We start from the raw sequence: 19,105 nt of genomic DNA on the forward strand, positions 1-19,105 counted from the left end.
GGGTTTGAACCGCCAGCCTTCTGGTGAGCAGTCAAGCTTATATATATAGAGAGAAAAATTTATCTTAGGAAAATGGCTCACACAGTTATAGAGACTGGGAAGTCCCGTGTCCCTGGATCAAATGTCAAGCTGAAGGCTTTTCCAGACTCACACAGCTTCAGGGGCTGACAAGCTCAAGACTGGTAGGCAGTAGAACAGGCTGTTGACTTTGACAGATGATGAATCCAAGATCAACAGGCAAGATGGTGGATTATTGGCTCACAGTAAAGTTGTAGGTAGCAATGACAGGATCCAGATCCACAGAAGGTTCCCAATTTTTCCCAGGACATCCATTTATATATTGGAAGCAGACCACAGCCCTAAGGAAACTCCCTTTCATCTGATTGGCTGTTCAAGCATATACATAAGATCTCATCATGGGAACAACCACATCACAACTACTTAAACCACTCAGAATCATGGTCCAGCCAAGTTGACACACAATCCCAACTCTCATACCAGTGGTTTGGCCAAACATTAGCTAGTTACTGTCATGGAGTAAAAACATGCGATTAAAATCAGTTGGTCTTGGGTACAGCAAATTATCTTCCACAATGCAAGGTAATGACCTCACTTTCCATAATGCAATCTAATGTAATATGATTGATCAATCAGCTGAGGTCATACCAATGTGGGGTGGATACTAAACCTAATCACTTCTGAGTTACAAAAAGACCAGAATACACACAGAGACATCAGGGGAAGACTGATGACATGTGAGGATCATCTACAGGCAAAGGAACACCAGGATCACCAGAAAACACCAGGAACTAGGAGAGAGGCTCACAGAAGAAATTGACAGGGCCGATACCCTGATTTGGATTTTTAGCCTCTATAACTGTGAGAAAATATATTTCTGTTCTTTAAAGCCACCCACTTGTGGTATTAGTAGCAGCAACAGTGAGGGACTGTGAGTACTTTTTTTGGTGAAGAGTAGGTAAGTAATAAGGGCACATGGAAAAGGTTGGGTAAGTCATCTTGATTAATAATAATTTTATATTGCCTGGAACATCAGATATCTACCTGCAAAGAATTAGGGACTTGAGAATGGTCTGTTGATGCTACAAAGATCCTATTAAAAAAAAAAAAAAAAAAAACTCACTGCCATCGAGTCAATTTCTAGCTCCACTGGGTTTCCAAGGTGATAAATCTTTACAGAAGTAGATTGCCCCCATTTCCTTCTATGGAGTGGCTGATAGGTTTAAACTGTCACCCCTCTGGTTAGCAGTCAAATGCCTTAGGCACTGAGCCACTAGAGCACCTTTTACACATATCTTAGGGGTGGTAATTTGATAATCATTTTATATTATGTAATAGCCATTCTGAAAACTACTCAAGTTTATAACTTACTTGATCCAGATACGTGCCAGTCTTTACATTCCCTGATGGCAATGTCATTATCTAAACTTATTTTAATTCTTCCACTATGGGCCTTGTTGTCAAATATTATCTGTGAAGAACAGAAAATTGGTTTAAATATATAAACAAACATACCTATTGTTTCTGAACCATGTAAAAGCTAAAAAAACAACCCTTTCATGGGGACCAAACCCACTGTGATGGAGTCTATTGAGACTCATAATGACCCTATAGGACAAAGTAGAACTGCCCCATAGGGTTTCCAAGGCTGTAAATGTTCATGGAAGAAGACTGCCCCATCTTTCTCCAATGGAGTGACTGGTGGAATCAAACCACTGACCTTTTGGTTAGTAGCCAAATGCTATAACCTCTATCCCACCAGAACTCCTTTCAAGGAAAAAAACTCAAAAGAACCGAACTCACTGACATCAAGTTGGTTCCAACTCACAGCGACCCCCTTCTTTCAGTTTCTGAGGTGGTAAATCTTTACAATAGATTGCCCAGTCTTCCTTCCATGGAGTGGTTAGCAGTCAAATGCCTTAGGCACTACGCCATCATCCCTGCCCTGTTGCTAACTGTGCTCAAGCTTGGGATGTTCCCTTTATTTCTCTGTGAAATGAGAGATTTGAACTAAATCTTCTACAGAGAACTTTTCATCTCCAAAACCTCATGTATCTTAGGGCAGTATTCAAGCCCTGGACAACTTATAAAACAAGAGTACTTTATCCTCCTTGCCATGCTAGGTGCCCTTCTGATATGAGCAAGAGCTGCCACAACTGTACTTTTCCCCAACTCTTAGCAGGGCCTCAGTTGGGCATAGATGTCTAGCGCTACTGCAATTCTTACTAATGCAGATGTGCATTATTTCAGTCTTGAGGCATTTCAGGTGGAGCTTTTTCAATTTGCCTTCTGGGCTTAGAGTTCTTAGTCACTCTAACACCACATGAATTATAAAAGACATTGGTAACAGGAGTCAAAAGTCATGTCTTGTTTCAAGGATAAACATTTCAGAACATTAGGACTATTCAGCTTCTATGCAAGGTGCCAAGCAGGACAAAGCTATTCCAGAACACCATCCATAATCCTTCTACTGCCCTCCCCTGCTAGTCTCTCTCAACTTTCTCCAGGCAGGGACGGGGAAGGCAAGACAATTAGTCCATTTTCTTTCTGCCTCCTCTCTCAGGTTCTGAAGTAAAGCATACTCAGCATCCTGTAAAAGCTGATTACTGAACAACTAGGTATTTAAATCTTTAATATTAATGTGTGTTTTAAGAAACTGTTCTGAATATCAAATGCATACCCAGCTCCACACTACTCCAGTACAGAGAGTTTAGGGTTACAAAATCAGTAAATTCTGTTAAAATAGCATTAGTCCAGACAAAGATATTTTAAAGTTGCAAATGTCTAATATAGTGAAGCATCAATTTGTTATTATACAAACTTTTATGGTGAGTTACTTGCAGTGTAGTAAATTACGTGGTATGGCTTTTCTAGCCATAAGCCATTGTAAATTCAGTGGTGGAATTTGCCATGAGCAACTGAGGAGCTCCTGATTGTAAATGTTATCCACCTGGGGTATTTCTGTTGGGCGTGGCACAAAGCAGTGTTCTGGGAAGTTTGCTCTCTCAGGTGCTTAGAATTCTGATGTTATGATTGGTTAGTTTGGCCACTCTGCCAGGCTCAAAAGGAGGCTTCCTAGAAGCTGAACTGTCTCTGACTGCTGGCTGAGAAGGATGTGCTGCTGAGAGAAATGTGCTCCTGAGAGAAACCAAGAGACTTGTGCTGCTGAGAGACACCAAGAGACATGCACTGCTGGGAAAGAGACTGAGAGAGACTGTTGGCTGAGAGATGGTGGGCTGAGAGAGACTGAGCATTTTTCCTGAACTTGAATTGTAGCCTGGTGCTTCCCTAATAAACCCATAATCTGTGAGTTCTGTGTGGCCACTGCAGTGAATTATTGAACCCAGCAGAAAGATGGTGAATGCTGCGGGAGTAACAGTTGGTGTCAGGGTTGGAGAAAGGGCTGGAGGGAGGTAGCATGTCTGGCCTCTCAAGAATAGGCCTTGGGCTACTGATGGTGATTCTGTCTTCCTCTTGTTCAGTTAGAGGAGGTCAGAAGATGTGGCCTCCTTGCCCCTTTGGCATTACTTAAAAGGGTCACAAAGAACAGCTGAAAGAAAGGGCAATTAAGCTGGAATGCCAGAAAAAAAATACCTTAATCTCTGCAAAATTCTGAGTCATCAAATCACTACTACTATAATTCATTTGTTCAAGAAATGTTTGAGCACCCAGTTTATAGCAGGTAATGTTATAGGTGTTGGGGATATGACAGTGATAAATCAAAAATCCTGACCCCAAGGAGAATAAGCAATCTTAAGCAAAAATAAAGATCCTATTATGTCATGAATTTTCTACTCTTGCTCAACCTCTCCAAGCCTAAATCCAAATCTTCCATTATTAATTTCTAATTATCCCATTATCACCATCTCCCTCACAAGGTACTGGAAAGATCAAATCAAATGTGATGGAGAAGTACTTTGTGAACTTGAGTACACCTACTCCTCACTTATCTACTGTTTTGTTATCTGATATTTCACATTTAGACAACAGTAAAATAAAAAGTCTACTGTCTGACTATTTTGTTCATTAATGATGTATGTCATTATGCAAAGGTGCAAGGTGAGGGTAATGCTGGCTGTGATGGTTAAGATTATGTGTCAACCTGACTGAGCCATTATTCTCAGTCATTTGTTATTATGTAGTAATATAATTTAGCAGTTATGTAATGATGTAGTTATCCTCCTTTTTGTAATCTGATGTGGTCATCCTCCATTTTCACATACCTAGATTTTTGCAATAACTACCTGGTCTTTGGAACCCAACCATGTTGATAAGTAAGGAGTGGGTGTACTTTATAATTATGACTGCATATCCACATGGGAGGATCCAGTTAGATGAAAAACTGAGGCTTGAACAATTATGTAATCTGCCTACAGTTATGTAGCTATTAACTGGTAAACTGACAACTCTAGATTTGTCTGATTCCAAAGCCTATGTATTTTATATCACGTGTATTCTACCCCAGTTGATGTTTACTTATGACAATGAAGTTACCCTTTCATTATTAAACCACCTGGTAAGTTATAAACTCTATAATTCTGGGACATCCACTGCTGAATTTACAATGCAGGAGAACCATTTGAAATCAGTCTACAGAAATGCTGAAAATAAAACAAATTGTATGTAGCTAGCAGGTCAGGTTGCTTTTACCACTGTATTGAGTCCTCTGAAAGATTTCATGAGATGTCTTTCAGCCGTTCTTTGTGACCCTTTTAAATAACTTACCATAAAATTTGTATAGTAACAAATTGGTGTTTAACTCTATTAGAAATTTGCAAGATTTCACAAGTGTTTCATTGATACATTCAACAAATATTTGAGTCACTGCCAAAGGGACAGGGAAGCAGCATCTTCTGACTCTAACTCCACAAGAGGAAGACAGAATCCCCATCAGAGCCTAAGGCCTGTTCTTATGAGGCCAGACATGCCGCCACCCTCCAGCCCTCTTACTAGCCTTGTCACCAACCATTCCTCCCCCAGCACCTACCACCTCTCTGCTGGGTTCAATAATTCACTGCAGTGGCCACACAGAACGCACAGATTATGGGATTTATTAGGGAAGCACAAGCTACAATTCAAGTTCAGGAATGCACTCAGTCTCAGCCAACCATCTCTCAGCTGACAGTCTCTCTCAGCAGCATGTCTCTCTCATATCTCTCAGCAGCACAGCTTTCTCAGCTGGTAGTCAGACACTCTCTCTGCTTGTAGGAGTGCTCCTTTTGAGCCTGGCAGAGTGGCCAAACTAACCAATCCCAACATCAGAATTCTATACAGCTGAGAGAGAGTGAACTTCATGCCACTCAGCAGAAATACACCAGGTAGATAACTTTGATAATCAGCTACTCAGGCAAAGGGGGAGTTACAAAGACTATAGCTAGAAAAGCCATACTATGTAATTTACTCCTCGGAAGGAAGATGGGGTAATCTACTTCCGTAGTGATACTGCCTCGGAAACCCAAGGAGGGGTCGCTATGAGTCAGGTCTGACTCAGTGGCACATAACAACAACAACAACAATGTAATTTACTACACCACAGTCACCTACTACATTTTTTGAGGGATGAGAAGTTTAATAAAGTAGATCTTGCATTTAAGGAGCTTCCAATCTAGCAGAGTTGATAAATACCTAGAAAATTCTAAAATAAAAGAGAAAGTGTGAAGTCCACAGAAAAGGAAAAAGAACTGGGGGTTCAGAACATAGAATGCATTTTAACTGAAGAATCACAAAAGGATCTGCGAAGGTGGTAGCAGTTGAGCTAAACTTTGAAGGATCATAAAAATTCCAAAAAGTAACTGTGGTAGTTAAATTTGTATGTCAGCTTGGCTGGGCCTGGTTGAGTGGCTGGGAAGCTGGTGGTAGTTATCCCCCATGATGAGACTGGCAATCAGCTCCATGGTGGGATCTACCACAAGCAGCTGAGTAGCTACCTTAGGGTTGTGGTCTGCTTCCTGTATATAAGGAGAAGCCTTGGGGATAGTCTCTAGCTTATAGCATGCTTGGACCCTGCATGTAGCCATGTCATTGTTCAGCAGCCTGCCATGCTCTGCTGACCTTGGGACTTACAATGGACTTGAATTAATGGCTTGCCATGTGGTTTGGTAACAGTGGGACTGTGCCATTTTATCTGGGCTTGTTAGCCTCAGCAGCCAGTAGCTGCCTGAGTGAAGAGATGCCTCTAGCTTCAGTGGGCCAGGATCAAGAGGTAGAGCTGAAGCCTAAGTTAAAGGGGCGTTCACACAGCCCCTAAAGCCTGGCACTTTAAACTTGGACTTAAAACCTCCAAACTGTAAGAGAATAAACTCTTGTTTGTTAAGGCCATCCCAATTGTGGCATATTCTTGTCAGAGGAACACTAGGTAACCACAATAGTAACATTTCTAAAAAATCAAGAGAGAAAGAGACAGAGAGAGAATGAGAGAGAAAAAATATTAGTAAAAAAAGATGTGAGACTGTAGATATTAACTTAATTTTTTAAAAATCAGTAATAGTTATAATTCATAACCTGCTGGTCAGTATTAAGATCAAAATTTGTAAATCGAATTTAAAATAGTTTTATAGTTTAAGTGCTTTTCCTATTAAATGTTAGCGACCCATCCTTTGGGTTTCTGAGGCCATATCTCTATGAGAGTAGATTGCCCAGTCTTCCTTCTGAGGAGTGGCTGGTGGCTTTGAACTTTCTGGTTAGCAGTCAAATGCCTTAGGCACTATGCCACTAGAGCTCCCAAATATTATGCATAACAAAAAAACCAAACTCGCTGCTGTAGAGTTGAACAGACTGATAGACCCCTCCTTGGGTTTCTGAGGCAGTAGTATCACTATGGAAGTAGATTGCCCAACCTTCCTTCCAAGGAGTGTCTGGTGGGTTTAGCAGTCACATGCCTTAGGCACTACACCACCAAAGCTCCTAATGTTATCCATAGTTAATAGAGTATACTAATAATGCTGGGATTTTCTTAACCTTAATCTCTGAAAACTTTATTTTTTCCACAATTAGTTAAGTTTCATGGACACAGCTGTTCATACAAAGTACTATTAAAGAGGTAATAGAAATCTGGATAATGTAAAGACAAGTTGTATCAAATGATGTACTGCATATGACCAAACAGCATTGGGTTACTGACTGTGATTCTCTTGAGATGATGAACTCACATGAGAGCCGTCTGGTGCTCTCACAAGAGCATTAATAGCTCTATTTTCAACTAGAATATAAAGAACATAGAAGTGAGAGGTTGAGCTGCACAGGAAGAAACAAGGAAGGCACTGTGAGCAATGCCCAAGGCTCAGTAACAACCGTTGGCAATGATCTTCAGCAGACTGACACACATTGCAAAGAACCAACCGTACATAACCTACAACCCTCTGGGGTTTTTCATTTGAACACCTACTCTGTACTAGGCACTGTTCTTGGTACTGGAAACACAGCAGTGAACAAGCCAAGCTTGTCCTTTTAGAACTTATATTGAGGCACAGAAGATACACAAGTAAACAAGTCATTATAACAAAATGGAGCTAGCTATATCACTGTTTCCTCCAAGCACATTCAAGTAGAAACATCCTACATACTTGATCATATATTAATACAAGTATATGAAACATATAAATTAGATAAAACATTTTTTACCCAGGAACAAAACTGAGCTTAGACCATTCTTACAGTCAGTGTAAAATCGTAACAGTCGGGGAGCTCATGATGACGAACCGTCTGCAGATTAATGGCCTTCAGTTTAAATTGAAGCTCCACTGTTAGGAGTCTAGAAAACGAAGACAGGAGACTTTAAGTACAGTGGAAAGACACAAACAAGTTACACTCCTATCTGCTTCCCTCACCTGTGGAAGTCCAGTGTTAAGTTGAGCTTATTTTTTTCTAGTGTCCCAATGTGAGAAGGCTCATCTGGCTCTATGAAGAAACATTCTGTCATAGGAAGGGGAAAAAACGTGATATAGCACCTAAAAGAAATAAATAAACCTGCATTTTGAAAAGATAATAGACTTTAAGACAAGATACTCAAATTCTAGTATTTTTCTGAAATAAGATTTTAAAAACTAGACATCAATACAATTTGGTCATTTGTTTTGCTGAAGTGGATGGGGTAAAAAAAGATCTGAACACTATCTCATTAGAGTCTTTTTAAGCCTAAGTAAACTTTGAGTTTCTCCTTCCTTCCTTTGCATCCTAAGCACAGTATTTCAAACACTTGCAGTACCTGAGACAAGACATGCTAAATAGTTTAATGAATCCAATATCTTAAAATATTATGTATTGACAGTTTTTCTTCAATAAACACTTAAATTTTTAAAAAAGGAAGCCAGTGCCTTAACTTCACTGTAGTTCTTTACTATTCCTCTCAAAAAAGATACCAGTGTCTATTGTTATAAAGTCTCTCAATACTTATTTTTTAACTCAATGGTCTAAGCTAACATTTAAGGTGAAAACTACAGTTAGAACTTTGCTAAGAAGGGGGAAAAAAATCACTTTTGAACAAGCTGTGCTAAAAGTTATAGTTAGCATTCCTTTGACAACCCACCCCAAAATACTGAAGAGTTATGTGCTACTTGGGGAAAGAGAGTTTTTCAATGTAACTGGCTTATCTAGCGTGAGAGGCAGTGGAATGTAGGGCATAAGAGCCCAGACTCTGGAGTCAGATAGACTGCGCCATTTCATTGCTGCCTGTTGAGCAGCTGTATCTTCAGCAGATCAGTTAACATTCTGAGCTGTACTTTAGTCTTCTATAAAATGAGGATAATAATAAAGCTTGCCTTGTCGTATTTTTGTGAGGATTCATGAGTTAGAGAGCTTAAAGCGTACCTGACACATAACTCTTGTATAGTTCTTACTATGCCCTAACAGCACAGACCAAATCAATGTTTTTAAAGATGAAATTACACATTTAAATTTAAATCAAGGAGCTAAAAAGTGAAGTTCTAGGTTACAGAAGAACATCACCAGTTTGAATTTCTGGATCAATGTCAAAGGTGTCATTTCCAGGACAGATGTTTCCTTGCTTGTAGAAATGCTGACAGATTGCCATAGCAGATTGCTCGGTGCCCTCGTTCTCATAAGCATGATTCCCAACTGAGATGTGGTGCAGCTGCAAGTACTTCAAGCAAAAAGAGAAACAGAAAATGGGAACAGCAACCAGGGCAGAAGTGAAGCTGTAATTCCCCTTTCCTCCCCACCTCTGAAATGGGACAGTCCTCACCTCCCCTCTGGATGGAGATACTCATGCACAGGGTGAGTGGCATGGTACTGTGCACCACGAGGACATATCAAGTGGAAATATCCTATATACTTGATAATGTGTCAATTCAAGTATAGTAAAACCTGTGAGAACCAGAACGGCACAGGATTGCCTTGTTTTTTCCGGGTCTCACAAGTTTTCTTCTTTTGACAGGGAAAAGTCTTACCACTTTTCTATCAGTCTCTGTTCGTGGTAAATATTTGAGTTTTCCGTCTCTGACAGGTTTCAGCCTCACACAGGTTCCAGCATTTGCGGGTTTTACTGTATATGAAACGTATTGTTGTTGTTATTGGTTGCCATCGAGTTAATTCTGACTCATGGCTGCCCCACATGTTGCAGAGTAGAGTTGTGCTCCATAGGGTTTTCAAGCTTGTCTTCCAAGGCATCTCTGGATGAGTTCAGCTAGTCCTTTCAGGTAGTAGTCAAGCACTTAACTGTTTGTGTCACCCAGGAAAAGCATTCCTTCTATAATAATGCCCTCCTCGGTAAATGGCTGGTCTTTGGGCATCCAATCCTGCCTCTCACTACAGTCTAGTGTCCATCTAGAAGCTACAGGATTGTTATGAGCAGTAGGTGAATTCACTCATGCAAAGCCCTTAGAACAGTATACCCGAAACAGGAACCTGCGTAAATGTAAACACTCTCGTTCTTGCTGTTTCTTCTCCCTGGAAGGCCCTTCTGTGAGATAGCCCCAGGCTGCCTCCCCACATTATTGTCTGCTCTGGTCTCACATGTCACCTTATTAGAGAAGCCTTCCGGACAAATCCAGTCATTCCCTCTGCTTGCTTTATTCCCTGCCCTCTGCAGTACTTATAACAAACTGACAGATTACATACTTATTTACTACCTATGTCTTCCTATTGGAATATGGCCTCCTTGAGGTCAGAGACTTTTCCTACTTGTTCACTGCATTATGCCCGAACCAAAAATAGTACCTGATACATAATAGTTACAAAGTAAATATTGGAATGAATAAATGTTACCCAAATAGATAAATAGAACAAGTTATAGGCAAGTCAATTCCAACTCAAGGCAACTCCAACTGTATCAGAGTAGAATTGTATTGTACAGGGTTTTCAGTGGCTGATTTTTCAGAAGCTGATCACCGGGCCTTCCTTCTATAGTGCCTCTGGGTAGACTCAAATCTCCATGAGGTCACCATGAGTTGGAATCGAGTCAATGGTAACTAGAATAAATGTTAGCCTATTGTTGTTGTTATGTGACATCAAGTAGGACCCGACTCATAGCGACCCCTCCTTGGGTTTCTGAGGCAGTATCACTACGGAAGTAGATTGCCCTATGTTCCTTCCGAGGAGTAGCTGGTGGGTTTGAACCGCCAGCCTTCTGGTTAGCAGTCAAGTGTCTTAGGTACTGCGCTACCATAGTTCCTAAATGTTAGCCTATGTTAATGTATATTAGAGTCTCCCCTACCAAAAGCCTGCCAATGACATCCCATCTCACTCAGAATAAAATTCTGGGCTCCCTTCCATGGCCTACAAAGATCTGAGAGACTTGGCCCCTCCCTTCTGTTACATCCCAGCCACACTGGCCTTCTTCACAGTTTCTCAAACACAGACCATATTCCAGTTTCGTAGTCTATTTTGCTACTTCATCAGCATGGAATATGCCTCCCCACTCCCCAGAGTTCAAATCCACAGAAAGGCCTTTCTTGACCATCCTGAGGCCACTGATAATGTCTGATGCTGCTTGATTTTCCTTCATAACATTCATCATTATCCAAAATCAAATTATTTTAGTTAAATGTGTTTAAAATTATTTATCCATCTCCCCCACTAGAATCTAATCTCCACAGGGGAGGGAACTAATCATGTCTACCACTCTAACCCCAGTTCTTAGAGCAACTTTTTGGCACATAGTAAGAGTTCAGTATTTGTCAAATTAATGGTGAGGTAAAAAATTATTAAATTCAATAGTAGCTCTTCAATTACTAATCCAAGAAAAGTGAGAGGCTGAAATACATGGCTTTCTGTTGGCACTGGGATTGGGAAAATTAGCCTGAAATCAATAGTAATAGATGTAAACTGTATAATTTGTTAAATAGAGCTGTTGTTGCAGTTGAGGGCCATCAAGTTGCTTCCAGTTTAGAGTAGAACTGCCCCATCGGGATTTCTTGGCTGTAATTTTTATGGAAGCAGATTGCCAGGTCTTTCTCCCATGTAGCTGCTACATAGTTCTAACCACCAATCTTTGGGTTAGCAGCTAAGTATTTAACTGTGGCACCACGAGGGCTCCTTTAAATAGAATTATGTCCAATAATTTGCATAGGGGGAAATTAATTTTTAATTTATTTTGAAATTTTTGTTTTCTATTCAAGGAAATAAGTCTCTAAAGCTACTAAGCCAAATAGATAGTTTCATATTTGGGGGAGAGAGAAAGGTTAGAGGTAAAGTCCTTAAATGAAAAAGAAGGTATGATTTAGGCAGTAGCAGGTAGACCAGTGTGTCTAGAACATGGGGTATGTGATGGGGGAGGTAAAACTGAAGAGGTAATCAGAAGACATGAAGTACAGAGCCATGCTTGTGATGACACTCTGCAGCCCTTCTGCCTTTACATATGAGGTAACCCTCACAGAAATTACCTAAAGATCTGAGCTTCTGACTATTGGAATTTGCATGGCTTGAATCTTTTTAAGATTTTGAAATGCAAAATATCTGACATGTATCTGGTAATAGTGTAAGTTACAGTCTAGCCACAGACTTCCTTGATATCTTAACAAGGCCTTTTTTGGGGGGTGGGGTAGGGTGGAGTTCTGAGCACCTAGCAAGAGCTGGGTGGTCTGGGCAAGTGGCAGGGCTGTGCCTGGCTAATGGGCAGCTTTGGAGCCCATATCAGCAGAGTGTGGACAAGGCTTTGGTGTGGCAGTAAGGTTGGAAGGTGGCTGGCCTGTGGGATTGGTGGGAGAGAAAGCACAGGAATATTTAAATGGCCCTGCCTCTGTGGGACTTCAATCAGTGCCCTCATGCCTTTGCATCTCTGCCTTATGAGAAATAGTTTCTCACACAAACTCATGGGTCTCAGGTCATTCTTTGGGTGATATTATAAAAATAGTGTAAATGTCTTTACCTGTGTGATGTGGCCTAAAAGTAAAGTAGATTAAAACCGATTGCTCCTTGGTTATAGATTGCTTGTTTGTGGTCCTTCTGTGACTAACTAATGCTAACAAATTAATGAGCACTTTGAGCCATTAGGGAGTTCTGGTGGCGTAGTGCCTAAGGCATTTGACTGCTAACCAGAAGGCTGGAGGTTCAAACCCACCAGCCACTCCTCAGAAGGAAGGTTGGGAAATCTTCTGTAGTGATACTGCCTCAGAAACCCAAGGAGGGGTTGCTATTTTTTGAGCCATTAAATCATCCATAAACATCTTAATGCCTGTTATGTACTTCTGCCATCACAGAGTAAATATGTCACATTGCAATGCTGAGCACTGTGTCCATATATACGAGCCATGAGAAGCAGTACACATTCAGATCTGTGATTTTAGGAAACAGCCAAGAGGTGGTTAAATGAGTGGGTGGGGAAGAGAAGGAATTTAAAGACTATGTTTGAGCTGCTAGAGCAAATGATTCAAAGAAGACCTTGAGGTTTCTAAACCTAAACATCTGAATTAAAAGGGAACAGGTCCGGGGAACAGCCAGGTGGGAGCAGGAATCTGCTTTGGGCAGGGTGGTGTGAGGGGCTTATGACATGTCTAGCAGGCAGCAGAAGGAACAACAGTTTGGGAGATGCCTCCTACTGGGGATGGACGAGGCTGTATAATGGATGAGTTTTCTGCAGAAAAAGGACAAACCTTTGGCGGCTGCCCAATTTAGGGAGGAGGTTAAAGGAAAGGAGTTAGTAAAGATGATCCAAAAATGATTGAAAAAATAAGATGGCATGAATGTGAAAATATGTGTCAACTTGGCTGGGCCATGATCCTGTGTTTGGCTGCTACGTAAGTAATGGGTATGTAATGGTCCCCCTACCCCACCCGCTGAAGTGATAAATCAATCAGCTATAAAAGGATTAGGGTGGGCGCAACACCCTTAATCCCATCACAGCCTTGACCCATGTAAGGGGAGTTTCCCAGGAATTTGACCCACAACACCTTTTATCTTATCAGACATAAAAAGAAAGAGAAATGAGCAGAGAAAGGGACCTACTACCACCAGGAATGAAGAGCTGGGAGCAGAGTGCATCCTTTGCACCCAGGGTCCCTGCACTGGGAACCTCCTAGGACCAGGAGACATGGAGAGAGAAACCCTTTCTCTAGAGCCAGTAATTCTGAATGTGGACTTCTACCATCCTAAACTGGGAGAAAATAAATCACTATTTCTTAAAGCCACCCACTTGTGTTATTTCTGTTATAGCAGCACTAGATAACTAAGACAGAATTGGAAAGCCAGGATATAGTATAAAAACAAAATAACTAGGACTTCGACATTTAGATACATAAGCACATAGAATGAATCAAAAGTGATGCTGTTGGTATGTACTGAAAAGAACTGAAAGCAGGAACACAAACATAAACATTACATCAATGTTCATTGCAGCACCATACACAACAGTCAAAATGTTCATCAACAGAGGAATGGATAAACGGTATATACATACAATGGGAGAGAAACAAGCTCCTCGTACATACTACAACATGGATGAACACTAAAAACATTGGACTGAGTGAAATAAGTTAGTCACAAAAGGACAGATATTGTGTGATCTGACCTATATGAAATAGACACACATAGAGAACAAAACTTATTAGTGGTTGCCAGGAGCAGGACGGAGTGGGAATGAAGGAATCATTCCTTAGGGGCACTGAATTTCTGTTAATGGTGGTGGAATAATTTGGAAAAGGATAGTGGTAATGGTTGCACAATATGATGAATGCAATCAATGCCACTGAATTATACGTATAAGCATTGTTCAATTGCCAAATATTTTGTTATATATATTTTGACTATAATTGAAATAAGTGATGCTGCTATAATCACAGTATTGGATCAGGATGAGTTCTGGAGATTATTCAATTAGATGACATCTTGGTGCTAATGGCTTCAGGATAACTATTGTATTTTTTTCACATATAACATGCCTACATAAATAATACACACATTCATATAACATGCATAGTGTGCATAGGAAACTACTTGCATGATTTGCAAAAACTATATAATGTGTATGTTATCTGCATAAAAATAGTGTTAGTTGTCCAAATATCTCTAAGGTCTGAGATGCTGCTGTTCTATACTTTAGTTACCTCCAGTGACTATCACTTCAGCTATCAAAATATTTCCTTATAGCAAACAAAGATCCTCCCTGCTATATTATAAATCCATGCTTTGCTGTCCAGTCCTCTAGAAGCATGTAGAATAACTGACTTCATTGACCACAAAATCTTACTTAATCATGAAAATTGTGCTCAAGATATTTTTTATCTTCAAATAAAAGGGCGTAGTGCCTCAGGCATTTGACTGCCAACCAGAAGGCTGGCAGTTCAAACCCACCAGCCATTCCTCAGAAGGAAGATGCAGCAATCTACTTCCATAGTGATACTGCCTGGAAACCCAAGGAGGGGTCGCTATGAGTCAGGTCCTACTGGACAGCACACAACAACAACAACACATATATTAGGATAAGGAAACTACATGAATTTCATAAAGAACATAGAATCTGACAAACACTGTGGCCTGAATGCCAAAAACTATATTTTGAAGACTGACATTAGGACTAATAATAAAATAAAGATATATACAGAACTAAATGAACTGCTTACTTCTTACCTCTAAACTTACTCCCCTTCACAAAAACGAAACAAAGCAAAGAAACCAAAAGAAAAAACCCTACCAATTTTGCTCAGAGTACATATAGAGAAACTGAATATGCTTAAAACAGAGGTTTGGAATCTTGAGAAAGATTTTTATAACAAAAAGCTAATTAAACTCAGAATAGGAATTTGACTTATTTGTATGAGAAGCAATCTTCTTTGGGGCAGTTGTTTTGGGTAATGTTACAATAAAATCATTGTGGTGTGTAACATAAAGGCCTTACTTAGTTTTAAAATTAATTTTCATGTCTTTGTTGCTATATACACTCTACATAGTTAATACTCTCATTACTTATTAAAGCCCCTGAAAGAAACTTAATGACTACTTACTGTCAGGGTCACGGTTAGTGACTTTAAATCTTTGAGGCTCCTATGCCTACCCATACCTCTGATCCTTTTAATTAAGTCTTCAAAGTTTTCTCTCTTTGTCCCAAAAGCTTTTTTCAATTTCTAGTTTTGTGGAATCTTGTTGGCAATATTTAAAAACAAAAATAAACAAAACAATTTTAAAATGATTTTATATATGTCATTTGAATGTCAGTTACCATTATGCACCTTGCTAATTTTATGGACCTTGCTATGTTCTATTATATACCTTGCATTTTCCCCCATCTGTTCTTTCTCCAGAGTATAGAATGCACACTTCTGATTTACCTGATTCACTGCAAAGATGATCTGATCATACACATCTCTTTGCGTGTACACTGCATAAGTGTCATCCATTCTGTCCATATACCCTTTTAGGAAGAGGTGTTTGAATGCTATAGTGTTTTCTTCCTTGAAAGCTACCACCATCTGGTTACTCAGCCCAAAGAAGACCAGCTGAAAAGAAAAGGAAAAGAGAGTGAAAAAGCAGTGAAGCAAAAGGTCTCCATAAATAATGACCAGTTTATCTATTCAAGATTCAATGTGTAATTAATCCTGCGTACATTCAAACTCTCTCTCTCTTTCTCTCTCTCTCTCCTGCCTCTTCCCAACTGCCCCCCCAAGACAAACACACCGTAATCATAGAAAGCACACTTTTAGATCCCAGAGTGAGTGAGGCACGGTGTTTTTTATATACACTCAAAAAGCCACTGCCATTTAGTTGATTCCCACTCATAGCAAACTGCCCCATAGACTTTTCACAGCTGTAAGTCTTTACAGAAGCAGACTGCCATATTTTTCTCCAGTGGAGCAGCTGGTGGGTTCAAACTACTGACCTTGTGGTTAGCAGCTGAGCACTTAAGCATGGAGCCACCAGACATCCTACTTGATATAGAAAGTGTGTGCAATATTGTGTGCAAATTGTTACACCAAGAATTTTCTGTGTAACAATTTAACCAGAGAGGTCCTAATATAACCATTTTACAGGTGAGTATGGGAGTATGGGAGTATGGCATAGTGCCTAAGAATTTGACTGCTAACCAGTAGGCTGGCAGTTCAAACCCACCAGCCACTCCTCAGAAGGAAGGTTGGGCAATCTACTTCTGTAGTTATACTGCCTTGGAAACCCAAGGAGGGGTTGCTGAGTCAGATCTGATTCGACGGCAGTGAGTTTGGTTTGGTTTACCCAGAGGCTCACAAAAATTAAATAACTTTTGAAGTTATATTACTAGAAATTACATAGTCAAAATTTGAAATTCAGTCTGACAGACTAACCCCTAGCTCTATTCACAGCATGTTACACAAAATGACCCAAGGCATGGTCAGGAAAAATACAGAGAGTAGACAAATCTTCCTCCATACCACCATCTCCCTTGTGATGGATAGCCTAGACTCCACACATGCTATTCTCTCTACTTATGTCTGAAGAGCCTCTTTAAGCTACATGTCCTATGGTAGCTTGATATTCCAGAGATTTTATATCAATTTAAGCCAATGACCAAAAAGCCTTCAAATAATTCCCAAAGATATTCTTATCAATGCATTCATATATATGAGTACCTTCCACGTGCCAGACACTGAGCTAGGTCCTGAAGATACAGCAAGAAGCAAAAGTCCCTGCCCTCTAGGGCCTAGTTGGAGACAAGAGTAACATGAGCAGAGAGAGAACTGCTGTAATTCAGAGACAGAACCAGGTACTGGGAAAAGGGAGCCCATCACTGTAGACATTTTCCATTTGCTGTTGCAGACACTCAATCTCCAACTTAACAGAAAAACCACCTTCTTTTCCCTCAACAGAGAGAAACTTTCACCACCCTGTTACCCTCATTTGCTCAATTACACCATTGCCTTTATGTAATATTTGTTTGACTATTCAGATCTGCATGAAGGAAACATCACACTTAAGAAACCCTCAGTTCTTTTTGTGGTCTTTGGCGAAGAATACTGAAAACACCATGGACTGCCAGAAGAATGAACAAAACTGTCCTAGAAGAAGTGTAACCGGAATGGTTCTTAGAAGCGAATGGCCAGACTTCATCTCACCTATTTTGGTCACGTTGTCAGAAGGGACCAGTTCCTGGAGAAGGGTATCATGCTTGGTAAAGTGGAGGGTCAGTGAAAAAGGGGAAGGCCCTCAACCAGACGGATATATACATACACACACAAGTATATATGTTGTTGTTGTTGTTATGTGCCGTCGAGTCAGCCCCGACTCATAGCGACCCCTCCTTGGGTTTCCGAGGCAGTATCACTACAGAAGTAGGATTGCCCAACCTTCCTTCCGAGGAGTGGCTGGTGGGTTTGAACTGCCAGCCTTCTGGTGAGCAGTCAAGTGCTTTAGCCACTATGCTACCAGAGCTCCTACAAGTATATATATAAGAACCACAAAATGTGGTTTTCCAAAAAGATGTTTAAAGAAGCCAAGGAAATGATATTCAAAATTTCCCTTTGAACTAAATTGAAGTCTCCTATTTCACTAACTATGCTATGCTTTTTATTAGTCAACTCCACATTTTTCCACTGTCATGGATCCCATGATCACAGGACTGTGAGAATCCAAGCATTGACCTGTAACAGAAACCCCTGAAGGGTTTGAAGAGAAAAAGATTCTCAGGAAATTAACTAAGAAGGAAAGAAAGTCTTCTGTATGACCAACAATTAGTTCCCATGGCTGACTTAGAAAACTTCAACTAAATCTCTTGATTGGAAGCAAAATATTAACATTTCCTTTCCCTGAAAACTAATGAGGTTGTGTGTCTAAAATGATAACTTAGTGAAAGATGGAGAGAGAAAAAAAACAACAAAGTCTTTCACAACTGGTGCACAGAAAATGATTACAGATAATATATGTTTCCTTATTTATTGTTCTCCATGACGCATACAGTTAAAACTTATAAGAACCCCGGTCCATACATCCATTTTGTCATTAGAAGAGGCCTTCACTAATCTCATGATCTGAGATGCTCACCTGGATAGTCACCATGACAATTTTTAGAATTTGTATGGCAAGTTTCCATGGCTTTCTACCTCGAGCCCAGAACTTCTCACAAGGGTTCATGAAAAAAAATTTGAGTTTTCGTCTCAGCTGGTCTTCTAACAGAAGCTCCTCAGAGACAGATGTATTCTGGTTAAAATTGCAGCAATTTTCTTCTTCGTGGGAGATGCAGCTACTTACATTAACCTCAGGATTTGCCATCTCTAGGGAAGGATAAAAAGAGTTTCCATTCAGTGAGTAAAGGCACAAGTCCATACTCTTTGCTATTGTAGGCTAGATGATGAGTCCCAAATGAAAGATTAAGTTTCAAATAAACACCATTGTTCTCAACTGCATTTTGGAAGTTTACAGAATAAATCTGAATATAAGATGTCATTTTCCTGTTTTGTTTTTGTTGCTAAGTAATATTCACTGCAATAAAAATTACCAATTCAAGGGCTGCTCCTATTAGTAAAAGTTTATACATATGTGTGTGTGTGTGGATGGGTGTGGTGTATTTATCTATAGTATGTATATCTTTTTTGTTTTTGCCTTTGCTGTTACCTCATTCAGTAACAGATATAGAGAAGAGTATGTTGCCCTGTGAGCCTGGGAAAGAGCTTTAAAGAGTTGGTGGACCCTGAAATTATATGCAAAATTTTATGGATATGTGGATACGGGCATT

General features: G+C 40.1%; 1 protein-coding gene across 1 annotated transcript in view; it reads right to left on the bottom strand.

The window, feature by feature from the left end:
- The window catches only part of MCOLN3 (mucolipin TRP cation channel 3), a 38,683-nt gene extending 20,041 nt beyond the window's left edge, over positions 1-18,642 (bottom strand). Inside the window, exons 1-6 of the mRNA XM_007946165.2 lie at positions 18,415-18,642; positions 15,735-15,902; positions 8,962-9,115; positions 7,845-7,929; positions 7,672-7,768; positions 1,390-1,489 (exon numbers count right to left, since the gene is read on the bottom strand). Of these exons, the coding sequence (XP_007944356.1) occupies positions 1,390-1,489; positions 7,672-7,768; positions 7,845-7,929; positions 8,962-9,115; positions 15,735-15,902; positions 18,415-18,642 (832 nt within the window). The remainder of the gene's footprint in view (positions 1-1,389; positions 1,490-7,671; positions 7,769-7,844; positions 7,930-8,961; positions 9,116-15,734; positions 15,903-18,414) is intronic.
- Positions 18,643-19,105: the final 463 nt, after the last annotated feature.

This window comes from Orycteropus afer, unplaced genomic scaffold (genome assembly GCF_000298275.1).
Source record: "Orycteropus afer afer isolate SDZICR_OR568_19922 unplaced genomic scaffold, OryAfe1.0 scaffold00152, whole genome shotgun sequence".
Lineage (NCBI taxonomy): Eukaryota > Metazoa > Chordata > Mammalia > Tubulidentata > Orycteropodidae > Orycteropus > Orycteropus afer.